Here is a 21553-nt window from a genome sequence, read left to right as displayed (position 1 = left end):
ATTTATTTTGATGTCCAAATGTTTTGTTGATGCAACTGTAGTACATTGTCTTGATTGGATGCATTCACTACAGCAAGAAAATGGGCTTTAATACTTTTCATACCTGGTTTGAATAAGCCATTTACTATCCCCACTAGTAAGATATTTGAGTCAATTTTGAAACTGTATTTTACTACTGATGTTACAAATTTAGTATCTGGATTTTTGTACTGTGCAGGATGAACAGAAAGCAAATGACTTTGAATCTTTGGCACATACTACTCGTCTCCCAGTGTCAGTTTCTACCAATTTCTATTTACCTCTGCTTCAATATCCAGTTCTTTACCACTCACTTCATCAGTAAGCCCATCTGCAGACAAAAATTGTTCAAATGGTTCAAAGTTCTGTTATTTCATTGGTAATGTGGCTTGTTGCTCCATTAGTTACTTACACATCTATATACTGTAAGCCACATTATGGTACCTGGCAAAAAGTTGTTTTGGTACCATTGTCATCCCCTCCTACTCACTTTTCCTTGTTCTGTTTTGAATGGTGTGTGAGAAAAATGACTGTCGATAAAAGTCTGTGTGAGCCCTAATTTTTCTTGCGATGGTCATTTTGCAAGGTGTATGTGTGAAGAGGTAATTTCCTTAATGTAAGAGTATTTTGTGAAGTATAAAATTTTGAAATTTGTGAAAAGCTGCACCACAGCTCAAAAACAATTTATCCACAATATTGTTACAAACATTTTTCGTGGAAGTTCTGGCAGTATCAGATTTTAAATTGAGGTTGAAGTTTTTAAAAATAGTAAGAAATTTAGTAAATACTATTGTATTCTATGCTTGTACACTAAGGTGAACACAGAGAAAAGTCAGTTTAGTAACACCAACAGTCAAATAACGAAATACTTTATTTAATAGAAAATCGAACTAATCTTTATCGCTCTTCACTGCTATGACTGGACTAAGCGTACGTGGAAGAGTATATACAAATACAATTCACGATAGACAAGAAACAGCTGTAGGCACAGAGCAGCATATAATGATCAGTGTGTGTCTTGAATTCTGAATGTCTGAATATAGATCAACATTCCTTGTCCGTAGGGCACAAGTTAACACACTGTATAAATACAAGTCTGTTAACACTTGGAGCACTGCAGATGTGAAATTCTGCCGCACTCCACCTTTCTGCAGGAGCTGTGGACGCCATTAGTTGCTGCAGTGGTATTTCCCATGGGCACTGCAGATGGCATTCACCATCGTGACCTGGCCAGTACCTGAGTCCTAATGATGGCATTTACCATCAGCCGGTTCTGCTACCTGTGGTCTTGCGGATGTCTATTGCCGCTCAGTGGTGTTTCCGTCGGATTTCACGGTTGCTGTTTGACATTCACGCTAGCTGGTTCGTGTGACCATCTGCATTCTGCATCTGTGGTGGTGTTTAGCTTTCTGCCTATTCCACAGGATTTTTAGAGTGCTGCCACTTTTTGAGTTCCACAAAGAATTGGCACATTGGCATGGTTGCACTGGCAAAGAGATACTGGAGATGCACACAAGTAGTGACAGTGACATTGGGTGTGGCATCTTCAGAGACTGTAGTGATGGTGATGGTTCTTCAGAAGAATCTCGTAATAATATGCGTCCATGTACGTCACCTAGTACAGTTCCACAAAGAAATGGCACTTTGGCATGGTTGTACTGGCGAAGAGATACTTTAGATACGCACAAGCAGTGACAGTGACATTGGGTGTGGCATCTTCAAATACTGAAAGTGAAGACGAATCGATCAGTAAAAGACCACGCCTTAGTGACAAATTTGATTGGCAAAAGCGTGATTTCAGTTTGGCACTGCACGCATTTGATGACTTATCTTCAGGGCGTAATTGCCAACAAGCACCTGATTCAAGCGTGATATCCTTCTTCATGCTATTTCAATCAAAAAGTCTGGTGAAAGTTGTAACACTTGAAACAAACTAATTTTACACTTTTGCCATGGAAAATATATCGGAATTAGTTCATTCTCGACTGTCCAACTGGGAAGATACTGGTTTTGAGACACTGTATTGCTTTATTGGTATTTGGCTTCTCGTGGCCTATGGTTAAGAAGTTGAGGGTAAGGAATTATTGGTCCAAAAATGTACTACTGAGCACTCTAATTTTCAGCAAAGTTATGTTCCGTGACCGTTTTATGTTACTTTTGAGAATGTTGCGTTTTAGTGACAACTGTGCTAGTCATGGAGATGACAGTTTGTTTAAAATTAGGAAAATAATTGATACAATTTGTATGGTGTTCCACAGTGTGTTTAATCTGTACAAAAATTTCTGCAACAATTAAAGCCTATTATTGTTCAAAGGTCGCTTATCTTTTAAACAATTCATTCCTTTGAAACGAAGTAGACTTGGAATCAAGAAATTCGTGTTGCGTGACTATAAAAGTGGATATGTCTCACATTGTATACACGGGCACAACAGTAGGAATTGAAGTCCATAATTTGGGTACATCCCGCTGTATAGTGGCGACACTAAAGGAGCCATACTGTGAACGTGGACATACACTGTATGTCAACAATTGGTATACAAGTCCAGACTTGTTCCTCTGGCTGCACAACCATAGAACAACAGCATGCAGAACTGTACATAGCAACAAACACAATTTGCCGAAGCTACAGAAGAAATTGAAACGAGGAGAAGTTGAATTTATGTCAACTGACACAATGCTTGCCATCAAGCTATGGGACAAGGAAGGAGTGTTGATATTGACTACCTGTAACACTATAGAAATGTATGCCATGGGAAAGAACATCAGGAAGACTGTCGAGACAGTAATGAAGCCGCAATGTGTTGTCGACTACAATGCAAGTGTAGTCGCTGTGCGCTGACACACACAGACCGGATGCTTTAACAATAATGAACAAATAAAAAAATAAAACAATTATTCATATCGATCGTTTCAATTGTGACTAATGAAAATCGTTAAAATCCTCAACAAAGAAAGAAGTGACGTTTAATTAGGTGGTGTAGAAACTTCAGTATTTCTTTATTGATTTCTTAAACAAAGGTTGTACATCATCATCTGTTTCTACTGTATAAAAAGAATTCAGAAATGTTGACTTTTTGGTTTTGAAGTTTTTCTGGAGGTAATTTATTGAGTTAGTGGTCCCAAAATATAGCAATTAGCTTAAAAAGTGTGTCTTGGCATTCAGTCTCTTCTGTCAAAAGTTGTTTGTGGGCAAATTACAGACGAATGTCAACGTTTGATTGTTACGGATTCTCCAGCGTTTACATCATAAGTTATGTACAAAAAACTGACATTAAGTATCAGTATACTGATGACCTCAGAAGTTAATTCCCATAGTGTTCAGACCCAGAAGTATCAGTACATCAAATGAAATTCAGATGTATACAGAAACCTTATGTGGTTCCCAAGAACTTCATGCAGAAGAAAGAAAGCCTTTGATGAGGAGTTAGCAGCATTGGCAGTCTCAGTGTACATTATATCACCCGTGCAATTCATCTCCAGATTCAAAGCTATGGAATAAATATCCAGATACACTGTGTTTATTTGTAATGTCGGTGATCTCTCAGACTGCCAGACAATCGTGATCGCACTGGCTCCTGAAATACTCAGCACAGGGCGAGGTCAGTCAAGCAGAGAGCTCAGGCAGACAGCAGTCTGCGAAGATGGCTATCAGCACAGACAAACGGATTAGGCGACCTCAAGAGCACGCTCGACGGGCCAGTCGCACATGCAACTGCGGCAGCCAAAGGGTTATAGCTCAGCAGAGTGCCAATGTGTTGACTCTGTGCTCTGGAGGCAGAATTAGAACACCAACTAGAGATTTTGCCGAAGCTGGAACTCACACAAAACTCTCTCTCCTGATCCTTGCAGTTATGTTTTTTAACACTCGCACCATAGTGGCGTCTGGCAGCTTCGGGAGGCACGGCTCTCGCCTCGTCCAGATTTGATCTGCCAATGATGCTACTTGGACTTGCAGCATCTTTGCAGTGGTTTACCTTGGTGCGGCATTATCCACTATCGGCAACACCGCAAATAGGGTTTATTTAAAAAAATCTTTGTTTGTGTTTAGAAAATAATTTTGTAATAAAGGCTAGTCACTTAAGTCTAAAGAATATAAGTTATTTGAGGGAGAGAGCTGAAGTTAAAAATATTAGCATAAAATTGTTGTGACCATAGTCACAGCCCTATAAACAAAAAGTCTCATAACAAAAATTTTAATTATTATTAACACCATAATAGTAATTTCCTGTGTTTGTAGGAACCATATGTTCACTTCTTATTTCACAAATTTGTAACTTCCATTACCAAGCGAGGTGACATGGTGATTAGCACCCTGGACTCACATTCTGAAGAGTGACGTTTCAAACTCGTATCCCTAAATTGCTCTGGGCAAATGCCAGGATGGTTCATTTGAAAGGGAATGACTGATTTCCTTCCCCATCTTTGACACAATCCGAGCTTGTGCTCCATTTCTAATGACCTCGATGTTGATGGGATGCACACACACACACACACACACACACACACACACACACACACACACAGTAACAACAAATTTTGTGAAACAGGTTTCTATTACTACACAATGTCATTTTGAGATACATGAAGTTGTACATTATGTATGAGATCCAGAATAAAACTGCTCAGAGATGCAGCTGTTGCATCTGGTTGCTTCGTAAAACACCTAAATGTTTATTTTGAACACCTGTGTATGGTAATAGTATTACTCACAGTTAGGCATGTCAGCAATTCACCTTGTAATCTTATCCTCCCACACATCACTCTTAAAATTCCCTGTCTTTGCACAAATTTTGCAAGCTTTGAGAGGCATAAGATATATGAAAGAATAACTATTTACTTATCTTCATTATCTCTGGTTGTTGTCGATGGCTCAGAGTCTTGTCTAGGGGTACATTCTTGCAGCTGAAATTTCGATTTTGTAGGTTCTTGATGACTAAATAACTGATGAAGATTTGTCTATATTATTCTTGAATTTTATTCTTTGTCACATCTTTCAACATCACACTGTTTTTACGTTTTCCACATTCAAAACAACCAGTAATTACATTGTTGGTGACGAATTTAGAAAAGTCTACTTTCATCAGAGGCATGCCCACCACTACTTACATTCTGCGGTACTCAAATTATTCCAAAGAATTTACAAGGCAAAAGAGTTTACAAACTTTCTTTATCAAAGAATAAACTTCACCAAATTATAAATTATTTTATACATAAATCAAGAAATAAATTCAATAATCAGAGTTAGAGTGTACAATTAATAATATGAATTTTAAATATACCAGAAATTTTGTAATTTCTAATATTTTTGAAAGAAGAATAATTTTGACTGTTAGTACATATCGATTGTAACACATTAATTTCTTTTTTTATACATTTTAGTCTGAAATTCAATACATCGTATACAAAATCGCATGAATTCTTTTAGTGAAACAGCTGAGATAATTTTAACCTATGCAAGAATCAATAGTACACATGGTGTCAGTTATCTCTATAAAAAGAAAGGTGGTGATAGAGTAGGGTGATTCGTTATAACCTTCAAGGGAAAAAGAAAGAAAGAAAAAAAAAGTTTATTAAGAATATAATCTGTCAGTACTTCATGACTCTTGGCTTATTGTTTCAGCAGCATCCATTTAACTAACTTCAAGTAATTCAGTAGAATGTTACATGTAAACAAATGTACTGCTAATACTGATTGAAGAAGAAGAAGAAGAAGAAGAAGAAGAAGAAGGATCAGCATCAGCACTGTTACTGCTGCCAAGTACAAACTTACTATGCAGCCCCAAACAACGTTGCTAATGTATCATGGAAGTCCTGATTATATATGTAACCTCATATTAAGCATGCAAGCAAAATTATGCACATTATCTACCAGAAGTTGGGCAATGACATTCTATCTTATCAAAAGAAGTTGAGCTGGAACAAGCCACACTCCATGTGATTGTTTTTAATTATGGCAGTAAGGACGTTAGGAATAAGTGATACGTTATTTCTGTCAGTAGCGCAAGTGAAATGTTTGTAGATCTACACTCCTGGAAATTGAAATAAGAACACCGTGAATTCTTTGTCCCAGGAAGGGGAAACTTTATTGACACATTCCTGTTGTCAGATACATCACATGATCACACTGACAGAACCACAGGCACATAGACACAGGCAACAGAGCATGCACAATGTCGGCACTAGTACAGTGTATATCCACCTTTCGCAGCAATGCAGGCTGCTATTCTCCCATGGAGACGATCGTAGAGATGCTGGATGTAGTCCTGTGGAACGGCTTGCCATGCCATTTCCACCTGGCGCCTCAGTTGGACCAGCGTTCGTGCTGGACGTGCAGACCGCGTGAGACGACGCTTCATCCAGTCCCAAACATGCTCAATGGGGGACAGATCCGGAGATCTTGCTGGCCAGGGTAGTTGACTTACACCTTCTAGAGCACGTTGGGTGGCACGGGATACATGCGGACGTGCATTGTCCTGTTGGAACAGCAAGTTCCCTTGCCAGTCTAGGAATGGTAGAACGATGGGTTCGATGACGGTTTGGATGTACCGTGCACTATTCAGTGTCCCCTCGACGATGACCAGTGGTGTACGGCCAGTGTAGGAGATCTCTCCCCACACCATGATGCCGGGTGTTGGCCCTGTGTGCCTCGGTCGTATGCAGTCCTGATTGTGGCGCTCACCTGCACGGCACCAAGGCAGAAGCGACTCTCATCGCTGAAGACGACACGTCTCCATTCGTCCCTCCATTCACACCTGTCGCGACACCACTGGAGGCGGGCTGCACGATGTTGGGGCGTGAGCGGAAGGCGGCCCAACGGTGTGCGGGACCGTAGCCCAGCTTCATTGAGACGGTTGCGAATGGTCCTCGCCGATACCCCAGGAGCAATAGTGTCCCTAATTTGCTGGGAAGTGGCGGTGCGGTCCCCTACGGCACTGCGTAGGATCCTACGGTCTTGGCGTGCATCCGTGCGTCGCTGCGGTCCGGTCCCAGGTCGACGGGCACGTGCACCTTCCGCCGACCACTGGCGACAACATCGATGTACTGTGGAGACCTCACACCCCACGTGTTGAGCAATTCGGTGGTACGTCCACCCGGCCTCCCGCATGCCCACTATACGCCCTCGCTCAAAGTCCGTCAACTGCACATACGGTTCACGTCCACGCTGTCGTGGCATGCTACCGGTGTTAAAGACTGCGATGGACTTCCGTATGCCACGGCAAACTGGCTGACACTGACGGCGGCGGTGCACAAATGCTGCGCAGCTAGCGCCATTCGACGGCCAACACCGCGGTTCCTGGTGTGTCCGCTGTGCCGTGCGTGTGATCATTGCTTGTACATCCCTCTCGCAGTGTCCGGAGCAAGTATGGTGGGCCTGACACACCGGTGTCAATGTGTTCTTTTTTCCATTTCCAGGAGTGTATTTACGGCCTTTATTTGTATAAAGATTTTCAGATTTCATCTGTATCCAATTACCATCTTTTGTTATTGGAGTCGGATTACATCACAACTGATATTACAGCAAGCAGCTCCATATTCAAATATGTGCAACATTGTCAACTTAAAGAATCGCAGCTACTTTCAAGTTTGCTGGCATTTCATCTGCTATCCACTTTCAACATCAATCACATGAATTGCCTTTTTGTAGCAATTATATTATTTTCTCCTTCTGCTTGAGCTCAGTACAATATTTCTTCTGTATTTTTGTGTCCCTTGTGATGTAGATATTTCTGTCCTTTTTTTTTATGAAGTCATTTCATAAGCTACCAGCTGTGTTGTCAGATTATCAACTGTTCTGTCACATAACCATCTAACTGGATTTTTTTTTTTTTTTTTTTTTTTTAAAAAAAAAGCAGATTTATGTACTGATTTTTCTGTCAGGTATGTACCTTCTGCAACTACGTTTGGGTTTTACTAACTTACATTCAACATAATCAAATACTCCTGAAATAACCTCTCAAACAAACACTTGTTTTGTACCTCAATGTGTTCCAATTAGATTCTTCTTTCAACTTACCTGATGTTTATGAGTCTTGCTGTATCCATTTCCATGCCACCACTGAAACTGCAGTCTTTCGACAGAGTATTTGTACTTAACAAATTGCTAACATCAAGTACTCCAAGACGTATTGGACTGGGCCAAAAACCTATTGAGGTGTTTTTTTTGCAGAGAACATGTTTTCGTTTTGTGTATGGTAACACAGTGACACACATTCAGCAAAGTATAGTATAAAATGAAAACCAAGGCAAAGATACTAGCAGTGGAGAAGCGAATAAACGAGATGCACGAAGTTTGAAATTGTACACAAGTTGTTAACATCTTTAAACATCAAGAAAGGACTTATATCGATTGTATCACAATTATTGTTTTTGTTGTTACTGCTGTAATTGAGGACATTCTTGTACTCAGGTGCTTAGAAATCTGTATCTTTACTTTCAGAGCCACCCCTTCACTTCAGACTGTGATCCTAGAACGGCAGGTGACATTAAAACCACTACTCCGACTCCTTTTGAAAAAGTTGAAATAGAACAGCACAAACCTGCATACACATATCCAGTTCTCAACATGTCTCATCCTCCACCAGGATTCATATCAGAAACCAGTAATGCTGCAACAACTGATAATCACAAAAGTCCACTGGAAGATGGTGAACATGCTGATTCTGAAGTGGAGTTTGTTGACAGAACTGTGTAAGTAAAAACATGTAAATATTTTTGCTCTGTTTTAAAATTTGTTCATGGGCTGCAATAGAACTACTTTTTCTCAGTACTTCGGCTTGTTTTGTGAAAATGTAAGCTAAATTTCTATTGCAGATTTCTATTGCTGGTGTGTGAAGTAACTTTCCAGGTAGATGTAAGAGAAAATAGTAATACTTTTGTATTTGAAATTATTTTTAGTGCAGTGCTAAGCATACCCAATGAGCATTATGGGAGCCAAGGCATTTGTAATGGCTATAGAGGTGTCACACATCTGTAGAGATCAGAAAAAGAAAATGTAAACCTAATGTGAGATTGCTATATAAACATTTAGAAAAGGTCCGTCCCAAAATTACTCTCGCTTAGTAACACTATTAACAAGTATACAATAGTTTGAACAGAAAGCTACCTGGGATTACAAATAAACTGCAGCAAAACCCTATATTCTGAGTGGACTATATTTCTGAGAGATAAGTTGGACTCTAATTATGGTAATGTGCGTACGGCTGTAAAAACTCAGTAATGGGACAAATACAGAGTTAAATCCAAATAATCTGGCTGAATTTAGTGAAAAAAGTGGAGCCAATAATAGTTACATTTCTCTTGGCCACTCACATCACACATCGAAGCTGTGGAATTCTTTAGAGACAGCTTGTAATATATTATATAAATTGTCAAACCATTTTATAATAATAGGAAAGAGCTGCACAGGATTAGCCAAGCGGTCTACGGCGCTGCAGCCATGGACTGTGCGGCTGGTCGCGGTGGAGGTTCGAGTCCTCCCTTGGGCATGGGTGTGTGTGTGTGTTTGTCCTTAGGATAATTTAGGTTTAGTAGTGTGTAAGCTTAGGGACTGATGACCTTAGCAGTTAAGTCCCATAAGATTTCACACACATTTGAACAATAGGAGGAAAGAGATCAATTTGCTAGCTGTATACAGAGATAAGCACCTGTTTAGAACAAGTGGAAGGCTAATAATTCAGGTTACTGTGTACTAAATTTCTTTCTCAAAAATATACTCTGGAAATTTTCAATACAAATGAGGGAGCAGCATTAGATCAATACAGATAGCAATACTGTAGGTGCATCCGTAATGCAGGGGTATATGTGGAGAGGCTAATTTGTTTCCTGAAAGAGGGGCACCAGCCTTTTCAGTAGTTTCAGCAGCAGTCTGGGTGATTGACTGATCTGGTCTTGTAACATCAGCCATCGTGGCCTTGTGTGCTGGTGCTGGTACTGGTACTGCAAATGGCTGAAACCTAGGGAGAACTACAGCCATTAGGACATGCAGCTGTACTTTACAGTTAAATGAGAATGTGAAATGTTATATCCCTTAATCAGGTAGATAGGTTAGAAAACTTAAAAAGGGAAATGGAGAGATTGAAATTAGATGTAGTGAAGATCAGTTAAGTTTGATGGGACGATGAACAGGACATTTGGTCAGGTGAGTACAGGGTTGTAAATATGAAATCAGATAGAGGTAATGCAGGAGTAGGTGTAACAATGAGTAAGAAAATAGGAATGCAGTTAAGCTGTGGTGCAGCAGCATAGTGAACACTTATTATAGCCGAGATAGACACAAATGAAGCAGGTGAGAGGGCATACAAACGTTTAAAAATGAGAATGACAAAAGGTGCAAAATGGCCAAGCAGGTATGGCCACAGGACAAGTGTAAGTATAACTAGGGAAAAGATAGATACTGCCAAAAGGAAAATGAAAGAGGCCTTTCTAGCACAGAGAAGCAGCTGTATGAATATCAAGAGCTCAGATGGAAAACCAGTTCTAAGCAAAGAAGGGAAAGCTGAAAGAGGGAACAATTATACAGAGGTGCTAAAAGCAAATGAACTCGGAGACAATGTTACTGAAAGTGAAGAAGAAGTAGGCCTAGATAAAGATGAGATTAGAGTTATGACACTGTGAGAAGACTTTGACAGAGCTCTGAAAGGGCTAAGCCCAAACAAGTATAGTAGATGGCATTCCATCTGAAGTACTGATAGCCTTGGGAGAGGCAGCCATAGCAAAAATATTCCATCTGATGTGCAAGAGGTATGAGACAGGTGAAATACTCTCCTACCTCAGGAAGAATGTAATAATTACAGTTTCAAAGAAAGCAGGTGCTTACAGGTGTGATTGTTACTGAACTGTCTGTCTAACAAGTCATGGTTGCAAAAATACTAATACAAATTCTGTACAGAAGAATGGAAAAACTGGTAGAAGCCAACTTCAGGGAAGATCAGTTCGGATTCCGGCAAAAAGTAGAAACATGCAAGACAATACTAACCCTGTGACTTCTCTTAAAGGGTAGGTTAAGGAAAGGCAAACCTACATTTTTAGCAATTGTAAACTTAGAGAGAGCTTTTGATAGTGTTGACTGGAACATGCTCTTTGAAGTTGTGAGGGTTACAGGTGTAAAATACAGGGTGCAAAAGCCTATTTACAACTTGTACAGAAATCAGATGGCAATTATAAGAGTGGAGGGACACGAAAGGAAAGAAGTATTTGAGAAGGGAGTGAGACAGTGTTGTAGCTTATCCCCGATGTTATTCTGTCTGTACATTAAGCAAGCAGTGAAGGAGGCCAAAGAACAATTTGGAGTAGAAATTAAAGTGCAGGGAGAGGAAATGAAAACTTTGAGTTGTGCTGCTGATATAGTAATTATGCCAAAGATAGCAAAAGAACTGCATTTGAATGGAATGGATAGCGTCTAGAAAGGAGGATATAAGAATAACATTAACAAATGCAAAACAAGGGTAGAGGAATGAAACAATTAAATCAGGTGATGCTGAGGAAAGTAAATTAGGAAATTAGACACTAAAAGCACACTGCACAACACACTTAATGAGTCATTTCTTTGAAACCCTGTATTTGTCTCCCATTGCAATGCAGCCCCTCCCCCCAGTTTGGTAACACAATTGGTGCCACCCACACACCTTTGTCGAGCTCTTCAGAGACAGTCAGTCACTGATAATAGGGTGCCAGCATGACAATCATCCTGTTGGACAACCGCTAGATTTCACATTTGGCTAGCGGCTGCTAGTTCAGCAACATAGGGCCACTCAGATCAAGGGTGTTGAAATAGTTGTCTGTCACACCAGCACCTAATAATCAGTCACTAGCTGTCTTTGTACAGGTACAGATTTAAAGTGCTCATCAAAGGTGCGTGAGTGGCATTGAGGATGTTGCCAAACTGGTGGATCTCAGAGGGACCATTTAACGTTTTAGTCACACATGTGTCAGTGTTGCACACCTCAGCCTCCTCCACGATCTCCACAGGAAGGGTGTGAAACAGGAGGGCTGAATAAGTATAAACACCCTTTGCTGTTTTGGTTCACATTCAAATGTTGTCAAATGGTTTTGAATGCCCCTAGTAATTCCACCCTGAGTGTGATCACTTGGCAGACCCATAACGTCCTTAGAGAAGGGTTGAATTGTCCAGGTGGGGGACGGGGGAGTTGTTGGGTGTTAGCAATGTCAGAGATTGTCAAGAATGTCATCTTTTTGCTCATTTCACTGAGAACTGTGGTTTTCGACCACAAAATGTGTGGGAATCAATGCCCCCTAGGAAAGGGGTGGCTTTATCGATGTCCTTTATGCGACCCTCTGAGGCCTTTTCATGTTGAAACTGAGCAGTGGTGTATCTGAAATGTTTTCCTCAGGCCACCAAAAAGAAAACTGTGGTTTCAATGCTGGGTGTTGTAGTACTGACCTAAATCATAGAGGCACCAAAAGAAGGTGTGAAATGTGGGTAAGAGGGGATGTGATGACCTTCTTTTCGTGTGACATGTCCACAGTGGCATTGGGCAGAATTGTGGTGAATTTGGTGCCAGTGTGACATCATTAACCCATCTTACACCTCACTTGAACTTATGAGCTCTGGCTTATTTTTTGCATGTGTTGAAACCCAACTTTTTGGAGCATTGTCACGTCTGAGGGTGACGTCACAGTACTGCGCGTTTGCGCCATTACAGAGGAATGTTGTAGGCAACCTTTGAGCCAAGTTTCGAACTTCTGTGTTACAATCGGACAGAAGAGAGAAAAGATGGATTTTCAAGAAAGTGGCCCTATAATTGTGTCGCGCAGTGTAGTGTGTGTTTTTTGTGATTTGGGCAGTAAAATAACTGATGATGGCCAAAGTAGAGACGATATAAAAAGTAGAATAGCAATGAGAATAAAAGTGTTTCTGATGAAGAGAAATTTGCTAACATTGGATATAAATTTAAGAGACAGGAAGTCTTTTCTTGAAGACATTTGTCTGAGGTGTAGCCTTTTAGGGAAGTTCAATGTGGACGATAAGCAGTTCACACAAGAAGAGAATAGAAGCTTTTGAATTGTGGTGCTGCAGTAGAGTGCTGAAGATTAAATGGTTAGATCGTGTAACCAATGAAAAGATAGTGTATAGAATTGGGAGAAAAGAAATTTGTGGTGCAACTTGACTAGAAGAAGGGATTGGTTTATAAAAAGTATTCTGAGACATCAAGAAATTGTTAATTTATAATCAGAGGGAGGTGTGGGGGGGGGGGGGGGTAAAAATTTCAGAGGAAGACCAAGAAATGATTACATTAAGCAGGTTCTAACGGATGTGAGTTGCAATAGTTGTTCAGAGATGAAGAGGCTTACATGAACATAGTAGCAGGGAGAGCTGCATCAAACCAGTCTTTGTACTGAAGACCACAACAAACAACATGATACACAAGCAAGGATCCTTGTGGCACATTCAAAGCCAAATTTTTGCTGGCAAACCAAGCTGAATAACATAAGGGCAGGTAAGTGCAAAACATTCAGCAAATTTGAAAGCAAGATTTGACCTGCCAAACTATCAAGAAACCGTAGACGTTTGGCTCCTATGTAAAACTGTGAATTGTCAAAGTTACCTGTTGGATTGCTTGTTGATCATGATGGCACCAAAAAGAAAGATCATAAAATGGAGGGTGAAATACAAAATTCTGCCTCATGAAATTTATGTTTTGGCCTAATTCCCAGTCACTGATCACTGTGCAAATGCAAAAGTGACATACAGAAATAGATGAAAATTGGAAGAACAACAGGTATCTACAGAGTTGACAGCACACTCAGTACAGCTGGTCGCCCTATATGGGAATCACATTTTGATTTAGAAATACCATGCACCTTGTTGACACCAGCATCATTGTGCCCGTTGTTAGAGGAGCAAGTCTCCTCACGATGAATTTCTGTTTCAGCATTGAAGTTGTATACTGAGCTAAGTTTAAATAAAACTATCATTTGCAATTTGTCTGACAATGTAACCAACGACCTGCGCCAACTTCACATGGGCAGCACTAAGTACCAATAGCTGGACAACTTGTCTGGTGTAGCGCTAATAAATTGTACTCACAAACCTTCCTCGTGAATCACACTGTATATTAGTGAAAACAATATAAAAATTGCTGCAGTAGTTCCTGAGATTAATCTTCACATACAAACAGAAAAATGTGGCAGGAGATTTTAATTTATAAAATATAGTGATGTACTTAGTTGTGTTGCAGTGTTTGATTTTTTAACTGATTGTGATTGACATTCTCTGTGGCCACACCCTTCCAGTTTTACGTGGGAAATGTAATGATACAGGATTCATTTCAGCATCATTTATGCTGTGACAGTGTCAGCAGTCTTGACAGCAATGAACCATAGTCGGATGAGATATGCCACATTAAAGCTTTCTTTGTATGTCACTTACACACTATTTTAGTTCAAGTGGAAACTTTAGGTTGTGTAATGTTATTAATTTTGTTTTAATGCTGATAGTGAAACTTTGCATCTGCTTGTGGCAAGTGACACATTTTATTGAGATGTTATCAGCTACTGCTCAGTGTAGCAGATATTTGTTATTACATCACCTTCTATATTTCACTACTGCTTCATTGTCAGCCTAACACCACAGTAAACAGAATCAGAATCTCTCTCTCTCTCTCTCTCTCTCTCTCTCTCTCTCTCACACACACACACACACACACACACACACACACAAACTGATATTTAAAGTGATCTCTGTTGAATCAGTTGTGTGTAATGTGAATATCAGCAGCCCTTTGTATTTTCTTGGAGCACTCTTATAGTTACATTTGTTTCTGGTGATCTGCCTCCATGGTAATTTATTGGATTCTTTCAGTCAGTAAGTTCTCAGTACAGTCAATTTATTCAAGCTCATAGTTTTATTTATTCCTTATGAGAGAAACTAGGGTAGAATAGCATAAATTTTACGGTCTTTCTGATACTTTTATCATTGTATTACCTGTATTTGTTCTGGAATCTATGTAGATCATAGTAATTTAAGATGATGATGCAGTTATAGAGCCATAAAATTGTTGGCTATAGCGTTTATTCTGAGAGATGTGGAGTGGATCCTTTGTAAGAACCACCTTCCTTTTACAGAAACCCTGTTTAGCTTAATGCCACTTCATTTTTTTTTTTTTTTATTTTTTATTTTTTATTTTTTTTTTTTTTAAATTAAGCCCTTACTTTCTATTAAGTAAATTGCAGATGATTGTGACAGTAATCATTATAGTTCACGTGGGATGATTCTGAATTCCATTTAATTGATATAGAGACTGTTCAGTGATGATCTTGTTCCCCATGGCAGGATGTCATGTAGTATTTATAGATAATTGTGAGGTCTGTGTTTTCCATCATGTAGTTTGTGTGAGTGAACCTAGCAAGAATGTGTACTTAACATCTAGGTACTTACAATATCTTTTATTTTGTATTTATTTTTACTTGGGAGATGCAAGAAGTGGTGGGGCGAAAAAAAATGGTCGACCTATAGTTGATCTCGTGTAGGTGAAATGATGGGGCTACTTTTGCAGATTTGATTTCCTGAATTATTTTGGGAGGCTTTATGAAATGCAGAGAACTGAGTTTCTTACATTTTAACTGTACCGACTCACTGACTCTACAACAATTGGAAAATGCAGGTTGTAATAAACAATATTATGAAAAGGAAAGTTGCTACTCAGTGTAGTGCGGAGATGCTGAGTCGCAGATAGGCACAACAAAAAGACTGTCGTAAAATAAGCTTTCAGCTAGCAAGGCCTTCATCAAAAATAGATGACACACATGTGACTGCAGTCTCTGGCAACTGAAGACTCTGTCGTGTGTGTGTGTGTGTGTGTGTGTGTGTGTGTGTGTGTGTGTGTGTGTGTGCGTGCGCGCGCGCGCGCACGCTACACAACAAAAAGACTGTCACAAATAAGCTTACAACCAGCAAGGCCTTCGTCAAAAATAGGTCTCTCTCTCACACACACACACACACACACACACACACACACACACAAGCGCGCGCGTGCGCGCGCGTGACAGTGGCTTCAGTTGTCAGAGACTGCAGTCAAGTGTGTGTGTGTGTGTGTGTGTGTGTGTGACCTATTTCTGACAAAGGCCTTACTGACTGAAAGCTTATTTTTCATAATATTGTTCTACAATAATTGACAATTTTTTATAATTATCAAGTGCAAAAAAATGTGATGTGTACAAGGAGTGCTTAAGTTACAGGATTTTTGAGAGATAGATGGTACTCTATATATATTGGCAGTGTATACCATGTTTACCTGATTATAAGATCAGGTTTTTCTCTAAATTTGCCATGCAAAAAATGTAGGGTCATCTTACATTTGCAGATGAAGCTTTGGCAATTGAGGTCATGTGCTGATTTATTTTGAAGAATTTGGAAGGACTGAAAAGGTAACTAGGACACCAGCTTGGCAGAGAACTAGGGCAAATGTGGGGAGGGGAGAGATGAACAGATGAATTTCGTAATGCTGCCAACCATGTAACACATACCTCGGCTTTTTGTTAACATATGTCATGTTTAAACTGCAGTTTACCTGAACCTACTTGCAGTCAGAATTGAAATGACTTTAAAATTGGACAAATTCTCAACAATAGTGTGTGTTCCTGCAGGAGATGATAAAAGTCTAGGTAGGGGCCAGTGGCATACTTTCTTGCCCTGTGTAACACAGTTGTCACTGTGAGATATGATGGGAACAAAAGAGGATCTGTCAGCTGCTGGGTCTATACAGCCAGTGAGAGAGCAGTGGGCAGATGATATGTTTGGAAGCAAAGACGAAGTAATATTGTCACATTCTCACATCTATAAAAGGTTTATCAAAATGGACTTTACAACTTTGAAAACTGATATTGATGTATTCATTTAACTTGTAGAAATAGTTTGGTGTCCATTTATAGCAAAATACATAAAGCTTTTTAACCTTTCACATAAACAGCTTCAGTGTGACTTCCATTGGTTATGCATCGCATATCCCATCTGAAGTTGATTTCTTGCGAGACTTGCTGCAGTATGACAGGCATGACTTGTTCAGTTGCGAGATAGTCTAGCTGTGAGCTCTGGTAGAGGAACCGGTAATCGTGGAAAAAACATGATATCTTCGATGAATCCCCAAAAGAAAAAGACAAGAGGTGTCAGGTCTGGTGAACATGGGGACCATGCAGTTGGCACATCTCGACCCATCCACTTTCCTAGAAAGCGGACATTTAGAAAATCCTGGATGTCGTCGGAGAGTTGGTGTGATGGTGCACAATATTGCATAAGCTGTACACTGCGTTCTTGGTCACCAATGTCAGTCTGGAGGATTAAAAAGTTTTCCAGCATATCTAAGTACATAGTTATGTTGACAGTTTTGTCCTGGAAAAAGAACAATCCATTAACTTTGCTCTTACTTAATGCACAAAACACGTTCATTTTTGGGCTGTCATGTACCAGAGATTTCCATGGATTTTCACAGCACCATATCATACAGTTGAGTGTATTAACTTTACCACTTAGGTGACAAGTTGACTCAGCACTATAGATAATTTTTCTATTGAAATCTTCATCCAACTGATGTAACATTTCCACACAAAAGTCCTTAAGAGTCATCCTATCTGTGTCATTTAGATCGTACACCATTGTAAGCTTGCATGGTTTGAGATTCAACCATTTTCTTGGCACGCGTCAAACAGTCACATGTTGGGTGCTCAGCTCTCGCAAAGCACACAGGGTTGATTTTATTGGACTTTTCACAAAGCTGTGTCTCACTTGCTCTACAATGACGTCAAATGCATGGGGACAACCTGAGGATTTGTTATGTCTTACTGAACATCCAGTTTTAATAAAACATGTACGTCACCCATAAATAGTAGGCCTACTGGGATCATCTTTACCACACACTGTACGAAAATTATGTTGCACAGTTGTCGCAAACTTCCTCTTCAAACCAGAACACACAACGAGAATACTTGGGACCGGTAAAGGCAGTCATCTTTGCTGCTGCGGCCACTAGTGCTTGCGTTCGTGCAGTTCTATAGTAGCATACCACGTGAGTCAAAACTTGATCTATTTTCGTTGAAGATGACATCAAGACTAAATGTGTAAGTAATTAATAATAAGTTTTTACTAACTTTCAAAGTTGTAAAGTCTTTTTTGATACATTGTGTACAGATGCAAAATCGCTAGGTGAAACTGTCATCCCATTGACAATGCATACCTGACACATTGCGAACCTGTGAGCATTAGACACACTCTTTCATGACTGGTAGTGGCCCCAGTGTAAGCTACAGCCCAGGAGACAAGTTAATGCTAACAAAAATGTGTTCATACAGAACACCTGAAACACAACACAACAAATAAAAGTGCAACAGCTGTACAGCACTATTGATTTTCATGATTTATTACAGTATTATAGAAGTCTTGAGAATTCTGCCCATTCAACTGTAGGGAGAGCTGAGAGGATGAGTTATGGTATTGTTGTTATTCAATTTGCTTATATTTCCAGTGCTGCAAGAACTCTATAATTAATGTCAAATTACAGCTGTGACTTTTGAGAAGTACGGATCTACAAGTTCACAGTTCGCCGCTAGTCCACACAGACAATATGACACTAATTTTAAGTTAATAATGGGTGATTCATGAAGCAGAAGCCAGAAGCAACTCTGTTACTGCCACAGATGCAGAATAAATGAAAGAGCACCAGACGTATGTACCGAACTTTAAGGTGACCAAAGCAGGCAAAGTTTCACAAACTGTACCAGCAGATTTTTCAGTATTTGCAAGAGAAATGCAATGAAGGTATCCTGGTTACTAGAGAAATTATCAGAATGAAGACCCTGGAGATCAAGAAGAATTTTCCAACTCCATGTGTTGCGGGATTCAAAGTGAGTACTAGCTGGTGCATAAGGATGATGAGAGTGCAGGGCTAACTTTATGACGCAGAACAACACTAGCCCAGTGACTTCCCACGGCGTATGATGAAAAACCAGTTGTATATCAGTGTTGCATAATCAGCCTGAGGAAACTGTACGACCATTCGCTAGGCCATATGGTCAGTGCCAATCAGGTGCCTGTTTATTTTGATATGCTGTCAAATGTTGCTGCCACTGTGAACAGCATTAAGTGTTTGTATAAGGTCTGGCAGTAAAGAGGCCAGAATAACAGTAATGCTGGGTGTGCTAGCGGATGGAAGAAAGCTCTCCCCATATGTGAATCTTTGCAGGGAAAAGATAGCGAAAGTAAAACTGCCCACAGAAGTTATCTTTAACTGCTGAAGAAAGTGATGGATGACAAATGACCATCAAGATTGGTTGAAGGTGCCTTGGAACAGAATACCAGGGTCTTTGCTTAACAGAAGGAAGATGTTGGTGCTGAATTCTTTCAGGGGATACCTCACCCAGGAAGTTAAAGATCTGATAGCAAAGAACAACAAAGACCTGCCAATAATTCCTGGTGGCATAATCTCATAATTTGAGTAATGGATGTTGTCGTGAATAGACCTTTTCAGGCTCACCTGCAACAGCCTTACGATGAGTGGCTGCTTCAAGGAGACCATCACCTCTCTCCAGGAGGGCAAGTTATAGAAAACTGTCAATATCCAGACTGGGCTGGTGGATCCTTACTGCTTGTGGTAGAATCTTGAGTGAATCTATTATGAAAGGATTCAAAAAGTGCTGCATATACAGTGCTCCGGATTGCTCATAAGATGACATACTGTGAGAGGAGTATCAGGAAGAAAGAAATGCCAGTAGGCTTAAGAGGAGGAGGAGGAGTAGGTGGTGGTGGTGGTGGTGGTGGTGGTGGTGGTGGTAAGCTATTTGTTTTTGTTTCTTATTGTATTATCAGAATGTACACAATCAATAAACAGCATTAATTTAGAATAGTTATAATGTTAAAATTTTTAGCCAGTTACTTTATACCAGTAAAACAATTTGTACCTTTGATTAGTTGGAATATGTTAAAAATAAAACTTTCTTCAGGAGCCTTAAAAAAAGGGGAGGGGGGTGTGGTCTTATATTCAGGGTTGTCTTATACTCTGGTAAGTCTTATACTCTGGTAAACATGGTAAATCACTTTGCTTATTTCTGTAGCATTTTAGTGTCAAAAATGTTAATCATAAAATAGGTGTATTTCCAAGTGTGTGTGTGTGTATGTGCCAATAACAGGCAACAGGAGAATGGGAACTCAGTGGAAATAATAAACCTCGATCGCAGCAGATCTGGCAGTCCATCAGTCAACTCAAAGAACTACAGGCGTAGGCACAGTCGTTCTCGGTCACGAGATCGTCGCCATGGTAGAAGATCCAGGTCGAAATCATCCGACAACAGAGCACGATCACAGTCAAGGCAAAGGAGGAGAAGGTATAGTGTGATAAAATTGTTTTTTTTCCTATTTAGATAATATTCTGAGAAAATTTGTGATACTTAGCTTTTTAATAATAGGTCAAGGTCACGAGACAAAGAACGTGATCGAGAGAAGGACAAAGAACGAGAGAGGGAACGGGAGAAGGAGAGGGAGAGAAGAAAAAAAGGTCTGCCACCATGTAAGAAAGAACATTTGAGTGGTAAGGATTCATTTCATACATTGTGCATTTGTATGAATGGAAGTGTATTTAAAAATGTATTGTGAAAAAATTTTTGCTTTTCAGTTTGTAGCACAACTCTTTGGGTTGGACATTTGTCAAAGTTGGTTCATCAGGAAGAATTATCAGACACCTTTGGAGAATATGGTGATATAGTATCAATAGATCTGATACCACCTCGAGGTTGTGCCTTCATATGCATGAATCGACGACAGGATGCTTTTAGAGCACTACAAAAACTAAAAAATCACAAACTACAAGGAAAGGCTATTACAGTAAGAAAACTAATTCATCTTTTGTCACAATATAACTTTCATTTAAAGGCTGTGCTTACGTGTGTGGAGAATATTTGGCCAAAAACAGGTTTCCAAAGCTCTGTTTCAGAAAATCTCCATGTGTTTATATTATGAAGGAAGCAGAGAGTTTCAGTGTGTAAAAACCTTGACATTATCGTTTATATACAGGGTGAAGCGAAATTCGCGCACTCGGGCTTCGCAGCACGATTCCATACATGCCAGCGATAAAAAGAAGTGTCTCTCAAAATTTCGTCCGGCGAGTACATCCAGCAGAAAACGGACATTAAAGAGTGGTAATCTGGCAACACTGTAACCACAGTATGGTAACTACCTCTGTCAGCACACATTACTTGTGCTGTACAGTTGGTGCAGTGGGTAGGGTTTTGGGTTAGCATGCAGGAGGTCAATGGTTCGATCCTGGTTTGAGGCATATGTTTTAATTTGGTAAATGTAGTGCAGGTGGTACGGTACTTGGCAACTTAATTGTCAACAATGACTACAGCAGGTCCTCTAGAAGACATTTGCAGTTCCAAACGGCTGTCTTAGAAGGTGGAAGATTGGTCAGTTTTTAAAGCAGCCCTTTCCACATTATGGGTGTGAATTTCTTCTCACCACTTCATTTACTAGATGCGAAATTTGTTTTCTTTGTATCGTTCTCCAATGGTACCATAAATTAATACTGAGTAT

At 39.9% G+C, this 21553-nt stretch overlaps 1 protein-coding gene across 1 annotated transcript in view; it reads left to right on the top strand.

Moving 5' to 3' along the window:
• LOC124723061 overlaps positions 1 to 21553 on the top strand; it is a 193739-nt gene that overhangs the window by 81779 nt on the left and 90407 nt on the right. Inside the window, exons 8-11 of the mRNA XM_047248239.1 lie at positions 8456 to 8706; positions 20155 to 20349; positions 20431 to 20552; positions 20637 to 20845. Of these exons, the coding sequence (XP_047104195.1) occupies positions 8456 to 8706; positions 20155 to 20349; positions 20431 to 20552; positions 20637 to 20845 (777 nt within the window). The remainder of the gene's footprint in view (positions 1 to 8455; positions 8707 to 20154; positions 20350 to 20430; positions 20553 to 20636; positions 20846 to 21553) is intronic.

The sequence above is a fragment of the Schistocerca piceifrons genome, chromosome X (assembly GCF_021461385.2).
Source record: "Schistocerca piceifrons isolate TAMUIC-IGC-003096 chromosome X, iqSchPice1.1, whole genome shotgun sequence".
NCBI lineage: Eukaryota > Metazoa > Arthropoda > Insecta > Orthoptera > Acrididae > Schistocerca > Schistocerca piceifrons.
The sequence above is the reverse complement of the archived record's forward strand: the minus strand, read 5'-3'. Positions and strand labels throughout refer to the sequence as shown.